This window comes from Meles meles, chromosome 12 (genome assembly GCF_922984935.1).
Source record: "Meles meles chromosome 12, mMelMel3.1 paternal haplotype, whole genome shotgun sequence".
In the NCBI taxonomy this organism is placed as follows: Eukaryota; Metazoa; Chordata; class Mammalia; order Carnivora; family Mustelidae; genus Meles; species Meles meles.
In genome coordinates this window covers 96,017,086-96,032,514 of record NC_060077.1, presented here as the reverse complement: position 1 = coordinate 96,032,514, position 15,429 = coordinate 96,017,086, and the positions used below count along the sequence as shown (strand labels likewise).

Below are 15,429 nucleotides of genomic sequence, written 5' to 3'. Positions count from 1 at the left end.
CCTTGGTCTCTGCCTTTCTCTCAAACTCACTCTGGTCTTCTAATTTTTTTTTAAAGATTTTATTTATTTGACAGACAGAGATCACAAGTAGGCAGAGAGGCAGGCAGAGAGGAGGAAGCAGGCTCCCCACGGAGCAGAGAGCCCGATGCGGGGCTCGATCCCAGGACCCAGGGATCACGACCCGAGCTGAAGGCGCCGCTCACTGTGGTCCTCTAACAAAGACACCGGATAACGACAGAAATCAGGTGGAAAGGAGAAAATAAGGAACGGGAGGTTACCCACGGCAATGGGACGGAAACGTCCTAACTGCACTGCATTTTGGAGCACCTCTACGGGCATCTCTGGGACACTGCTGTTTTCTCGAGGAGGGACGCTCTGCTGGCACAACGGAAACCGCGATCCTTCTTTGTTCCAACCTAGTGTGTGACGGAGAAGCCGTCCGACCCCAGCGGGTGGGCTGGGGGCCCCACAGTACCCGGCAGCAGGCCTGCCTTCCGCAGGGGCGTGTGTGCTCAGGGCAGCCAAGGGTGACGCTCACAGAGCGAAGTCGCAGGCTAGAAGCTCTTCAACGGCTCTGGAACACCCCCAACCGTACGCACGCCTAAGTGCTGCAGCGTTCCAGGATGTCACACGTGACAACGCTGTTACTACATCTCCACAAACGTCGACGTACTACAAAAGGCGCCAAGTGGAGCATAGAGATGACCGCACTAACCCGTGCGCCGCTGAGTCCTGGGTACTGTGCTTCAGGGCGGAAGGCCTCTCTTTCTCCCCAAAAATACACACACAGAAAAAGCAGGCAAAGATGTCAAACACCCTGGAAGTCAACAGGATTACGTCTCTAAGACTGCAAAGTGGATCGTTACGTAACAAGGTTATCTGATGTACAAAACAGTAAGAGAGAGGTTCGCTGGCCTCTGTCCCTCTGTCCTGATGCAGAGCTCCCGGCGACATGGCAGACAGACTCTTGGTGGGCTCTGGACGGGGCCGGGAGCAGAAGTCTGGAGCCCCCGGCCCCAGCCCCGTCCTCCAGGGAGGAGAGGGGCCCGGAGATGGAGATGCAGGCTGGGCCTGGGGCGCTCCCACACCCGGGCAGGGCGGCCCACTCCAACTCCACGGGGGCAGCAGCTCCCCTGAGTGGGACCCCAGGCGGCTCTCCGTCTGGCTGTTCATCTGTCTGTCACGGTCTTTATCACGAAATAAGCCAGTAAAGGTAAGTATGTGCAGAGCAGCCCTAGCGAAGGGTGGGACCCCAGAAGCGGGTCGTGGGAGCCCCGAGTCACAGCTGGTCGGTCACCGCAGCGGAGACAAGCCAGGACCCCCACCCTGTGACCGGCATCAGACAAGGGGGAGTGTGTGGAGGCAGGTTGCATCCCAGCTGCTGTGACCCCCGCACATGTAGGTGAGCACAGACGAGTCTGAACGGCCTCCTGTCGATCCACGTCTCAAGACGAGAGCCATGGGTGTGCGGCCCCGTCTCCCCAGGCCACACGCCGCGGGGAAGCTGGGTGGGCACAGCCGAGGACAGAGCTGTGGGAGGCCTGAGCAAGCGGGCACAGCGGCTTCCAGGCATTGTCAAGGGAAGAAAGGCCGTCAGATGTGTTTAACTCACAAAAACCCACTGGGCGGTGCCCCCTAAGGAGGCTCCCGGCAAGGCTGGCCAGCAGCAGCCCCTCCCTACAAAGGCCAAGGGCATGCCCCCCCCATTCAGGGACTGGGCTGCCCGCTCCTCACCTCCCTGGCCTCGGGCACCCCAAAGCACCCCTGGGCTTCTCTGCATGGACCGCGAGGGCTCTGAGGGGAAAAGTGAGGTCCTGGCGCAGGTCTTCAACCCAAGACCAGGTCCGTCACCACCGCACAGCGGCAGTCGGTCAACACAGCAACCACCGTCTTCAAACGACATGCGGGCTTCGCTCCCAAGCTAAGCGCGTGTACCAGCAAGCACGGGGTTAATACTAAGAGCTGGCGCGCTCTCACTTCACCGTGCGCCGACTCTAAGTTGGTGAGCAAACCTCCTGTTAGGGTAATTTCCTCTGAGGATACTTCAGGCCTTTAACCCTACATCACGCCTTTTCAAGAGGACAGGAGGAATCTAAAAACTCAGGTCTTCGAGACAATCGCAGCCTCCCGGAGACCGCGAGGTGCCCTGAGCGCGTCAGCACCGTCCCCGAGCAGGAGCCCTTTCGCTCCTCGCATCTGCGGACGGGCAAACCCGCGTGCGCGTCCATCCTGCCGACTGTTTGCAGGATTCAGAAAGATGCTGTGCCCCAACGAGAATCGTGGGCACAGATGAGCTGCACCTGAACTCTGCTTCCGCCTGCTCGGCCTCCTGCCTGCCGCGGGCAGAGGGTCTGATTCAGAGCAAAGACACCGCTCCAGGCCTCCTTTACGCAAGGGTAACGGGGCTCTTTGAAAAACAGGAATGTGTAATGACTATTTTATAAACACTACTTGAAAGATGCTAGCGCAAAAATTTTAGGATCTTAAGGAAAAACCTAAAAGCCAAGTATGTGAAGAGAAAAAATTCGCTTTCCACTGAATTAACGAAGGAGGTGTGTGAGAGGGCCCACACGGATCCCATCGACTGCCCTGGAAAGCGTTCCCATCGCCTCGTCTGGAAGACACAGGACCGTGGGGATCCCGGACTCCTCGCGGCCTCTGCCTGCGCAGACGCAAGGCCGGCAAGTGGGGCATGGTGACGAGAAGAACAGAACCGCGCCCCAGGCTGGAAATGCAAACTTCCCGGTCACTCCCTGTGCCCGGCGACCTTCTCTCTTGATGGAACTGAAATGTGCTCAGACATGCTAATGGTTCCTTTCCCCAAGGACACAGAAAAGGGGACAGAGGCGGTGCCGCCCGTCTGCCTCGGCCCGCACACTCGAAGCAGACAAGGCCGAGGTGACACCGGGTGTTCGCTCCTGCTTCAGGCCAGCAGCGCTCGTCACAGCTCCTTTGGCCACGGTCTCCTGGAGGGACTGGCCCGGGCGAGCCTGCAGGACAGGTCCTCTAGATCACGAGAAATAACTTAGGACCTGTGTCCCCGGTTCACTTTCCGACTATAAAAACGCTGTTTCCACGTATTATCTTCGAGCTCCAGTGTTTTCTCTAAAAGCCAGTGTCTGTTAACTCTCTCAAGCTGTCCGGAACGTTCGTGACGTGGCTCGCAGAGCTCGGCCCAGCCCTGAGCTGAGACCCAAGAGCCCTCACGGCAGCTGTCTGGTGAACTGGCATGAGAGCTCGCTGACACGCACAAAGCCCTGAGTGGCACAAGTGAACCTGCGGGCCCACGAGCTCCTGCTCCAAACAGGCGTGTGAACAGAAGGGTCACTTGGCAAAGTCACGGCGGTGTCCCTGCCCGATGTCCGTCCCGGACTCCAGTCTGAGGAAGAAAGCCCAGTGGGCGTGACCGCGAGGCCGCACACACATCAACGAGGGCACGGGAAGTCCGACTGCCGCGAGGGCTGCGGACACAAAGGAGACGTTCCAGCGGTCAGGCAAACAAGCCATTAAAGCTCTGCGGGCACGCACTGTTCCTAAAGTGTGCCCACGACACCTAGAAGGAGAGACCTGCGTGATGCAGCCTCAAGTAACTCTCCGCACGGTCTCCAGCCGTTTCTTTTGTGCACATGTCTGCCCACGAACACCAAGTCCTGCCACGCGCCCGGTCCCTGCGCCCCTGCCCGGGAGACACGGTCCCTGAACACACCAAGGACTCCTGGCGGTCTGCAGGGCCCTTGTCGAACCTTGTGCGCGCAGCCTGCTGTGGTCCTGGGGAGGAGGGAGCCACGCGGAGACACAGAGTGTGGACGACACTCTGCTTTATGAAATTCTACGACTGGCCAGACTGGTCTGTAGCATCAGAAACCAGTAAATTTATGGCTCTGACCAAGTTCCTGGGGTCTTCAGCCATCACTCCTCCAAGTACCTGCCCCCGTCCTCCCCAGCTGTGGAGTCCCAGCGGCGCACACAGAAGGCTCTGCTGCTGACCTGACGTACCTGTGGTTCTGACCACGGACCCCCATCTGTCTTCCGGCTCGTCTCCAGGGGATCACTGCGGCCCTGTTCGTGCTCTCCCTTCTTCGCCTCCACCGGGTCGGGCGTGTCGGGCGACCGTCCGGGACGCTGCGGAGCGCGTGTCTTTCTCCGTTCCGAAATCCCGGCCGCTCCGCTCGTCATCGCGTGCGCGTTCCCCGGAGGCTCTGTGCCTCTGCCCAGGGAGCCCAGCCACCGAGCGGCTCCGAACGTGCTGGTCTCCTAACCCCGACGTCTGGGCTGGCCGGGGGTGGGCGTCTGCTGCCACTCAGGCTGTGCCCGGACGGCTCTGACAGGACAGCTTCTCCGAGCCTCTGGGGAACATGGGTCTGCGTTTGCAGGCGATCAGCCTGGCGAGGGCCTTGCCTTCCGCGGACCGTGACATGGATTTTGTGCCTCCGTAATGCTGTCTGTCCCACGCCTGCTCTCGGAGGCAAGCCTAGGGTCCGCTCGTCCCCAGAACTGGGGTGCTCCCCTTCCACTCAGTGGTGTGGCTGGGCCCCCCATGGAGCACAGAGTCAGATAAAGGAGCCTCCGTGCTCTCTGGGCCAGACTCCTGTCCCCAGACCCTCTGTGTTTTGGGTGCCTGTCCCAGAGAGAGCTGGGAGAGGGGCCCCACCTGCAGGCACGGCAAGAGCTGGGGAAGCAGGAAGAGAGCCCTGCTCATCCCGCCGCACCCACGCTTTCAGGAACCGTCTGCTCTTTCTTCCGAAGTTGTAACTTTTGTTCTTCCTTCAAGAAAGCTCTTGGTCCAACACGGGGCTCAGACTCCCGACCCTGACCGAGAACCGCACGCCCGACGGACTGAGGGGGGCACCCCCTTCTCTGTTCCATGGACTTCAGCGGCAGGGACTGGGGGACTGGGAGGCTGGGAGGCCGTGCTGGGGGAATACCCGTCCGGGGCCAACGTGGGGGTCAGCGACGGGCCGGTCCTCCTCCAACCGTGATGCTTCCCCGTGCTTCGCGTGTGGGCGGCAGAGTGCACAGCCCTTCTGATCTCTCGTGGCTAGCGCCACCCGACCGATCGGACTCAGAGCAAATCTTCTGTCCCAACAGCACTGCAAACTCCCCACTGTCGGAGCAGACTGTTGTGCGTTTTACCTCGAAGGGTGGACCTTTCTTTCATTTTGGAGACACGACCCCCACACCCCAGCACAAAACCTGCTCATCAGCCTCTGGCCACACACAGTGAGCGCTACACGTCTCTTGTGCGTTTGCCTCAAGCGGGAACACACATGCGCAAACCCGACCCCGGAGAGCGCCGCACTACAGCGGGACACGCAGCCGCCGGAAGGTGTCACCTTGTGGAAACTCACACACAGGATCGGACGCCCCGCTAACCCCAAGAATCATCACTTGGGCAAGACGTTATGAACAATCCTGACCCCGGAAGACTCAGACAGTACCGTGGCCACACCTGCAGGCATCCCCACCCGCCCAAAGCTGGGGTCCGTGGTAGCTTCTGGAATAAACTTGCTTCACCCCAACATTTTGAAGCCCACAGAGAATGAGCCCGTTTTACTCCGAATATAAATGTAAAACAGCATTTGCTCCAGGCGGGGCACACCTGCCGCAGGGATGGAAAAGCGACTCTGAAGGTTTCCCCGACACACGCGTCCCACACTGAGTGCGGCTTCAAAGCGAAAGGGAGAAGGCGGTGTGCGTGGCACAAGGCCAAAACCACCGCCGGGCAGCTGCCCAGCGTCGTGCGACCCCTCTGAGAGCCCAGTGAGCGAAACCGCGTGCGGGGACAGACAGCAGTGCACGTGCATCTTGTGGACGCTCGGGTCAGCTCTCGGGGACCACCTTTCAGTCCCCAGACAGGGCACGCCCATGCCGGCAGCCCCACATCCTCTCCGGAGGGCGTCCCTGCGCGCAAGCAGCAAATGAGGCGTGAGCTCACGCCGCTCACCGCCGCCGCGTACTCATCAGCAGCAAACCTACAGGCTTGCCGTCTCCCGCAGGGCAGAACCCGCTGCCGTGCTGGCAGGAAGCGGCTGCCCACGGTGGGAACACTGGCGTCCGGGCCCCAGCACGTGGTGATCGCGGCCCCAGGTCTCGGCAGAAGGCTCTTCTTCGTGTGAAGCACAACACACGCAAAGTGCAACCGTCTGGCACCCGCACGACCGGGACAGAAACCCTCATGCTAGACGCGCACAGACCGCAGTCCGTCCCCCGCCCACGGGGCAGGCTGCAGAAGCCAGTGGGTGCCGGAGGCCTGTCTGAACACAGCGAGGACGGAGCTGGACTGACACGGAGACTTCCCTGTACCCCGCGGTAAAAGAGAACGTCCCAGCGACACGCTGCTGGGGAGATGTGGGTAAGCGTGGGCTCTCCGAGCATCGCGCCAGCTCTCACCACGCCTGCCCCTCCTCCTCCGGGGGGACACGAGGGGGTGAAGGCCGTGGGCACGTGACGTCCTGTTGGGGCACGACCGGCCGTCTGACCACATGTCCAGAGGACGGCCCCCGCCTCCCGAGAGCAGCTGGCCACAGTACCCAGGACATGCCTCAAGTCCCTTCCAGGGACTTGAGCTGAGCTGCGTTTACAGCGAGCTCTGGCAGTAGGACAAAGGAGGGACAGAATTGAAGGGGACTGTGGCTGCTGGGCCTGGGAGAAGCGTCCGGTCCCAGCATAGGGCTCGGACGGACACGCTGTGGAGCGCCCATCGGTGTGAGCTGCAGCCCGTCTGAACAGCCTCTCCAAAGGGTTCGACAAACGCGACAGGCACGGGTCACTGCACAGGTGAGCACAGGGGCATCAGGACAGGGCACAGATGAGCACAGGTGAGCACAGCAAGCCTGACGCCAGGGCACAGGTGAGCAGGGGGCATGAGGACAGGCACAGGTGGGTGTGGGAACCCCCTGGCAGGAGACAGGTGAGTAAGCTCACAGGTCTCAATCCCACTTACTGAGCGGAGTAAGACAACTCCCTGGCATGTGCGACTTACGCCAGGGTCCTGCGGTAGATTTCACAGTTCCCAGACCCCACGTGTACTGAAAAACAAATGTTTTTGGCAAAAGACCACTGAAGGAATCATACAAAAGACAATTTGTTACTCAATCGAATGTTCTTCATAAATCCAAGAACTACTACACGAAAACCAAACCACCTACGTACAGCTGCCAACGTGTACAAATTTATACACACAACGACAACTCTAAAAAATCAACCCACCCTGGGTTATCTCAAAAGAACAAGGGGCACTAGAAAACAAAACCAGTCTAGCACGTTGCTGGCAGAAACGACCCCTTTCTCGCACAACCCACTCGTTTTCAGGAAGCTTCCTGAGATTCTCTCCGGAGGTTTCGGAATTTCCTACATGCCTCACCCTCCCTTCCAACCTTCCTTCTACTCTAGCGGAAGACCTCGGGGTCACTGCCTTGCAGACTGGGGTGCACTCTGAAACCCACCCGGGAGCAGGACTGGCACACGTTTCCTCATCTTACGACGTCTGTTCTCTCCTCCCAAGCCGGACTGTGAGTGGCCTCGGCCACGCGGACGCAGGACTGGGAGCCCCACATCTTCAAGCTCGCAGAGCAGGGACCTGAGACAGCGTCTGCTGAGACAGTGCGCCTGCTTTCCAGCAGCACTCCGCAGGGCCCACGGGCATCTCCTGCACCCTGAACGCCCCTTTAAGACCCTCTCTGGACGTGGAGGCATTTCAGAAGGGACACAGGTGATGACGGCATCTTCTGACACCTGGGTGTCCCTCCCATCAGCGGCACACTCTGTCCAGGACGTCCCCACGTGACCTTGCATGAAGCTGCTTGGAGGCTACCCATGGCCGCTGCACCGCGGGCTGGCCTCACCCAGCAGCAGGGGCACAGGGACTGCCTCTCTGGTCTCAGCTGCTGCTGGGTCTCCCAGGGACCTTTTCTGCCCTGGACAGAACTGCAGACAAGAGGGCCCCTGTCAGACCTGGGCCTGGCCGTGCACATTTGCTTCCCTGCTTCTCCACTACCGACTTCCAAACCCCGCCGTCTGCGGCCCGCCATGATTCCCGAGAACTGGGGATCCGGGAAGGGGCGCAGGGGTGGAGGGTCGGCTCTGGCCACCATCAGCCCGGGCACCCAGCGTCCATGCCCAGACACAGCTGCCGTCTCCCTGGCAGGGCACGTGGGACTGGATCTCTGGTCTCATCGCGTTAACAGCGCAGCCCGGCGCCCGCCAGGTCCAAAGCCCAAGACGGCTTGCGCCTCCCACATACCCAGTGGCTGAGGGCCCAGACTGTTCTTTCTCAGAATGACAGGTTGCCCTGAACACTTACTCCACGGCAAGATTCCAAACCTCCCGATACGGAACCAGCGCCACGGCTGCCGACCTCTCAATGCCGGTGTGCGTCTGTGGGACGGCCGTGGGGCCAGGGAGGCGGAGGCCCGCGGGCCCCTCCCCCAGCTCCCTGTGCGGTCAGCAACTCCCTTAGAGATACAGGAGCATGGAGGAAACGTGTTTGGAGAAAACATTTCTGTGAACAAAGAACAGCACGTCCACCAGCTAATGCTCAAAAAACGGGAGCGCGGAACTTAGCACGTCTGCGAGCAGGGTCCAGCCGTCGAAAGGTAAGCCAGCCTCTGCACACAACAATCTGAGCCACTGGGGAGACTCTGCACTGACGGGAACCACGGACATTTTCCTGCTGCTGCTGAAAATAAACTAAAACACGTCCTGCTATGTCGGGGTCTTCCCGGAGTGTGGCGTGGTGCTGGGGCAGAAAGGGAGGCCACCGAGCGCCGGCCGGGACACGGCTTCCGTCCCCAGCAGAGCCCAGCAGGGGTGCCAACGAGGGGCCGTGTTCCCTCGGATGCACGATACGGTTTTCTGCACAGAGGCTGCACGACCACCTACAAACGGAGACCCCCACAGGCAGGCGGGACCCTCCTCTCGAGGGCGCTGGCCCAGGGCAGGGCATGAGGGCCACAGGGCATGAGGGCCGGTGGGACTCGGGACCGGCTGACGTTGAGTTTCGGGCCTCTCTGAAGACGACCCAGGAGACAGACAACACACTGACCTACAAAATTACCTGCAGCTTAGTGCCGTTTGGTTCTGGAAGGAAACCCCCACTGTATTTAGTCTCCAATTCAGAACGTCAAGGCCCTGCTATCCTTACTCCCACAATTAACCCTTTGACAAAACAGAAACCCCACCGATGTGGCCTAGCTTCAGGGCGTAAGGCTGAGATCCTACAAGGGACCGCCGGCTGTGCCGCGGGCAGGAGGTCATCAAGGGTGTCTCGTGGGGCAGTGCAGGCCACCAGTGGCCCTGGCCCCACCAGCCCGAGGCCGGGCCCTCGCCAGCGTTGCCGATGCCCTGAGGCGTCCCTCAAGGCCGCTGCGCGCGTCTCGGTGGAGGCGTCCCCGGGAAACCAAGGGTGGTGGTGAGCACGGTGCGCCCTGCCCCCGGCGCGCTGGCGCCCGCGGGCCTCACCTCTTTGTCCATACTCTCTAAGTCCTCCTTACACAGCGTGTACAGCGGCATTGTCTCTGACATGCTGGGCTGTCGCTTCCGTCCACTGGGGCCGGGCTGCTCTCCGGGTCGGCTGTCCGGCAGCTCTTGAGCAAGCGTCTGCCGCGGCGGCTGAACCACTCTGAAATGAATGTCACAGGTCCCACGTGAGGAAGGTCACTTGGAAGGACTCCTGACTCTCGGAGCAGGTACACACGCACACGCACTCACACACACAGCATTCTGGCCGCGACAAACCACCGTGTCTCTCCACAGCACCTGCTCCGGCCGCCTCCTGCTGGAAGCGAACACCCGCCTCCTTCCGCCAACGTGACCCCGCTCGACCGGCCTCCCTCGTCTCAGCACAGAGGGCGGAAGGGGAAGAGCGGACGCACCACGGCCTAGAGAGCAGCAGGAAGCACTCCTTATCCTCACGCGCGTCAAGCAAGCCGCGGGGCTTCTACAACGGCAAAGCCAACGACCGTCTCCCCGTGGTCTCCGGACCAGAAGGACGTGCGGCGCACGGAAGCAGGTGACGGGCGGAGGCCACCCGGGGCCACGTGGGCACGGCTCTGCTGCACGGTCGGTAGGAACACAAAACCCAGCAGCGTCCGGGTGACGCTCTTCCCCGGGGCCGTCCCAGGCTGGGCACGGGGAGCAGCGCGCACGCCTCCCTGTCAGACCCGAAGCACACGCTCTCCTGCGTCACCTCCTCGATGGGGAGTGGCCCGTGCCCGCCGGGCGGGTGCGGCTCGAGTGGCTGTTTCGAGGGGCTGCTCACAGGGCTCGGAGCCTGCACAAGGGTGCCTCGGGCCCCACGGCCACCGCCAGCCACGCACTCCCCCCGAGATCCTGATGCAGGGAAACCTTACGACTGTGAGCTCCGTCCACACCCGCAGGCGAAGAGAAGCAGCCGGGGAGGCCACCGGCGTCCTCTAGCGGACGCGGGACTTCTCCCCATGAACACGGAGCGCCACCCTCCGCACCCCCAGGCGTGGGGACATGCGCCGCCTCACCAGCGCTGCCCACGCGGCAGCGTCTACACCACTCTCCGCCTGCGCAGCTGGACACCACCACACGCACTGGCCGGCGGCCCCAACCCGGGAAAACAGCAGAGCGGCCGAGAAACAAGTATGCTGAGGTCTCCCCTTCAGAACAACGATTTCAGGTGAACCGAAACCCGAGACGTGCCGACAGGTCAGGGCACGTGGGCCGGCCAGGCCGCTTCTGCAGGCTCCCAGGCAGGCCACCTCCCAGGCGCTGGCCCCTGAGTCTCCCTTTACCAGCAACAGGCCACACCGGGGGCGGGGTCTCCACTGAAGGGCAGCTCCCAGCCGGTGGCCACAGGCAGCCAGGAAGCGCCGTCCTCGGCCAGAAAGCCCAAACACGCAAACAAGCCAGTCTTCTTCCGCTTCTCGTCCGCTGGGAACAGCTGCGTCACTACTAACGCGATCCTGGGTTCACACGTGACGGCTCACGGCTGCTCTGAACGTGCGAGTGTCTCCCAGGCCGCTCTGTTCCTGTGTCTGAAAGGTCGGCTCTGGGGGACAGAAGCCCGGGACGAAGAGCTCCGTGTTCCCGACACCAGGCTGCTCGCACAGCTCCCCCCAGACGGCACCACAGCTCCCAGAGAAAGTGAAACACAGAGCGATTCTGTATCTACTATGCATCGCAAGCTGACCTCCAGTCCCCGGCAGGCAGGCGGGCCTCTGTCACCCTCCTGGGAGCTCAGCCTGAGACCCGGGCCTCCAGGGGACACAGAGGACAGACAGTGGAGGAGGACCAGGAGCCAGCGACATGAAATACCAATGGGCAGACACAAAGCCCCAAGAGCAGGCTGCTCCCTGCAGGAGAGACTCTGAGAGAGGCCACCGCATAGGACAGGGAGGCCTGGGACAGGCCCTGCTCCACCACAGGCCACCACCGGCAGCTGCGGCCCCCACAGGAGTCCCCGGGAAGGCTGAGTGGGGAGCCAGGACCTTTCCTCCTGTCCAGCCTGGGATGAGCACTCCATAACCAGGCAGCGTCCATGGAGACCACGGCTGGCAGAGCTGGACAAGCACCCCTCCCTGCAGCTGACGAGGCCCCAGTCCGGGCTGAGAGGTGTCGGACTCAGGCGTTCACCTCCACCCAGTGGTAACCGCGGGGACCGTGCAGGCAGCTGGAGCCCCCACGGCCCGGCGGCAGCAACCACCCCATCCGGGGGCCAACGGCGGCCAGCGCGGCCTGGGACCTCTCCCCGCCGGGCACAGGGCAGGCGGCCTGTCCACCTGTGCTGCGGGCGCAGTGCCAGGCAGAGGCAGCCAAGCTCTGGGTCTGAAAAAGGTCCACACACTCAGGACGTGACGTGAAGCCGTCCTGGCCGTCCTCGAAAATCACTCGTCCTACCGAGAACCAGGAAGGTCTGCAGCAGAACGAACGTCCACTCGGAGACAGCAGAGATGCGGAACTACCCGATGCAGGCATCAGGGCATCACGGTAAAAACGCTTCCACGAGAACGACAGGCACACGCAAGGAACGTGAGGAAAGGCAAGCAGAAGCTTGGGAGCGGGAGACACGGCAGCAGCTGTGGTTTTTTTTAAAAATGCAGGGGATGGGATCAGCTTTATAAGGAAGGAGACAGAAACCACAAAATCAGTGAACCTCAGGAGTCACAGAACAGGGAGGAAAGAGATGGATCGGAACAGGCGAGAAGACGACGAGATCCGGTACTCGCACCCCTGAGGCGGGGAGGAGGAGAAACACGGCAGAGAAGGAAACGACCTCAAAGAACAAGGGCTGGAAATGTTCTAAATGTGGCGAGAGACACTGAACTTTCTGATTCAAAAAGCTGAGCGAATCCAAAAAGGATAAAACCCCAAATCCACATTAGGACACGTCCTCATCAAACTTATTACTCCAAACGAAGAAAAAAATCTTGAAAACAGCAGAGAAACAGAATTCCAATGACAAGTCAAAGGAAAAAACCATGTGATCATATCAGTACAGACAAAGCACCTGAAAAATTTCACACCCGTGCAGGGTAAAAACTCACGGAAATTTGGGAAGAGGGGTGAACTCCCCCTACTTGGTAAATAGCAGCTGCAGAAAACCTAAAGCCCAAAATGGAACATTTTCACCTTAAGGTTAAGAGAAGACAAGAACGTCTGCAGAATAAGGGAGCAGGTGGGAAGGCAGAAGTGACCCGCACAGACGCACCCCGACACCTGACACCAGCAGCGAAGCCAAGGACAGAGGACGCGCAAGAGCAAATCCGACCCGCCACCGAAAATCTTACTCCCCATGCAAAAACCCAGAACGGTCCCGGTCTTAAACAGAAGATGTGAGAGCTATGAAAGGTCTAGAATAAGTTGTAGGAGGAAACCTTAGGATCTAGGACCCCAGAGAGAGTTCACAGACTTGAGAGCAAATGCGTCCTTCATGGAAAGAAAACTAATCCACGGAACCTGATTCACCAAAATGAAACACTTCTGCGTCGCCCAGCTCGGTGGAGATGACGAAAAGCTGCAGAGAAGAAAAAACCTCCAGCCGCACTGTCCACGGAGGGGCACTACCCAGAGCACAGAAGCAGTCCTCACCTCCGCTGTCCCATGACCGCCCCGCGGGCAAACGGGCCAAGACACACAGACGCCTCACGGAGCAGGGCGTGGGGGCTCGCGTGCCCGTCAGCGGGACCGACAAGAACGCAGTCAACCCCAAACACGGGCGGGGTGTGCAGAGGGGACCGCGCTGCTTCTGCAGGGAGTGAGAGAAGGCGCCGCCCCCCCGGAGGGAAACCATGCACTCGCTCGGCACACAGCGCGGCAGCTATGGCCCCGGGCGTCGGTCCCGCAGAAACGGACGCAGACACAAAGGCTAGGAGCAGCTCTCCATGGGGGGCCCACCTCCCGGGGGACCCCTTGGCTGTGGGAGGGAGAACACGTGAGCACACGAGTGCTGCGGCAACGCTGGCCGGCCCGGGGCCGAGGGGGCACAGACGTGCTAGAGCCTGTGCGTGTAGCGCTGCTCGACCGACCGAAGGAACGGGGGGGGGGCGGGTTAGCAGTCTCGGGGGTACGGAGGTGGCGGGAGGGGGGAGGGCGTGGCGGTGCCAAGACTGGGCTGCAGGTGTGCGCGGGGTGAACGGGGGCGGGGAGGGCACCCGGGCTCACTCTCTTTGTACCCCCGCCTGTGGGTCCACAGTGACATCAAGACAACTTTCTTTTCTTTTAGAAGATTTTGCTTATTTGACAGAGAGGAAGAGATCACAAGCAGGCAGGCAGAGAGAGAGAAGGAAGCAGGCTTCCCACCAAGCAGAGAGCCCGATTCGGGACTCGATCCCAGGACCCTGAGATCATGACCTGAGCCGAAGGCAGAGGCCTTAACCCACTGAGCCACCCAGGTGCCCCTCAAAACAAAGCTTTTAACAAAAGCAACAACAAAAAACCCCACAAATGTTCACAACTAAGAGCACATCATCACGATGGGTTAAAAGAAAAGAGGAATTCAGACTTCTGGATGCTGTCCTTGCAGGGGAGTAAGTCCAGACGGACCACGTGGGGAGCCCCCCGGGTGCTCCAACCCCGCCCCACTTCTGGACCAGGGTGCTCACCTTCCCCTGCAGGCACATCCTGGAGTCCCTGCCAGGGGAGGCCCCTCCACCCAGCCTCAGGAGGGGAGGATAGAACCTGGCATCATGCCAGCAACAGCAGGGGAGCCCCAGGTAAGCCAGCAGCCTAGAGCCCAAACCATCAAGGCAAGGAGGACACTCACAGTTGCCCAGGCCTCAGTCAGACAAGCGCACAGAGCAGCGTCTCTGCCCACAGTCCCAAGCACCACGTCACAGTGGGGTCTGCGCGGGGTTCCAGGTTCATAACGGGGCTGAGCCACCCCTCCTGGGGCTTTCCTTCCCACAGCCCTCGACACACAGGGACAGGGCGGCCTCGGGCAGGAAGGGGACCAGAGCCTTGATGGGGGCTGCTGCAGGCTCGCAGCCTGTGATTCCAGGGACGTGGCTGTGGACACTGGCACCTGTGAGGGCAGACAGAGCCAACGGAGGTGCCCTGGGTCGCTGTGCGTGGACAGGGGGACTAAGGACACAGGCGTGTGCGGGCACAGTGTGAAATCAAATGAACAGGGAGCTCTAGCTCCATGTGGCAAGGACGCCCTTCCTCTCTGCCGCAGCCATGAGCCGTGTGGGGACGCTCCCTGTACAGAGTGCCTGTGAGAGCGTGACCAGGGCCCTGCCTGGCCCTCCGGCCTGGACGGCTGCCACCCCTCCCGTGGCAGTGGGGCACTGTGTTTGCTAGTCTTACAACGCAGAGCGCTCTGTACCCTAGGAAGGAGGAGACGCGAGCCGCCCCCAGCACGCGCACGTGACTCACGCGCCCTCCCCGAAGGGCGGACGCGGCGGCGGTAATCGGTGACTCGCGTGGTGCAGATCACCCTCCGGAGCTCCAGAGAGAGGAGAATCACATCAGAGCGGCCTGCAGCCAACCCACAGAGTGTGCGCTTTCCTCTGGGAAGACGAGGCCGCGGGTTTGTCCTCCTGCGCCGTCCCACTCGCGGGCTGTGGCTCCCGCTCCCGTTCCCGCACAGCTCACAGCAGGTGCAAGCGGCTGCGGCCCGCGGCCCTGCGGAAGAAGGCGGCAGCCGGCCGGAACCGAGTCTAGCTGGCCACCCGCAAGCGTCTCCAGACAACACTTGATTACTTCTCCTCCCACACCGGACCGCCGCTTCCTCTGAGCCAACCTGCAACCCCAGCCGAGAACCCCAGCTCTCACCACCCCAGACGCTGTTCTCTATGCTGAAGGATGAAGTCAAAAGTTCATGATCTAATTCCTGGTAGCAAGAAAAGCAGATCCTAAAAACCAGAAACCGCTCACGTGAACATCGGTAGAGCCCTGACTGCGTGACGGCTCCGGGTGACAGCAGGGGACTGAGGGCTGCAAGCTGTGCGTCCGGCGCGGGGC

The 15,429-nt window shown here is 61.1% G+C and overlaps 1 protein-coding gene across 4 annotated transcripts in view; it reads right to left on the bottom strand.

Moving 5' to 3' along the window:
• The window catches only part of CTDP1 (CTD phosphatase subunit 1), a 52,328-nt gene that overhangs the window by 9,981 nt on the left and 26,918 nt on the right, over positions 1 to 15,429 (bottom strand). For 3 of the 4 annotated variants that reach the window (XM_046024488.1, XM_046024487.1, XM_046024490.1), the window contains exon 11: positions 9,460 to 9,619. The exons of the other annotated variant lie outside the window; for it this stretch is intronic. In XM_046024488.1, coding sequence (XP_045880444.1) covers positions 9,460 to 9,619 — 160 coding nt within the window. The remainder of the gene's footprint in view (positions 1 to 9,459; positions 9,620 to 15,429) is intronic. 4 annotated transcript variants of the gene reach the window in all.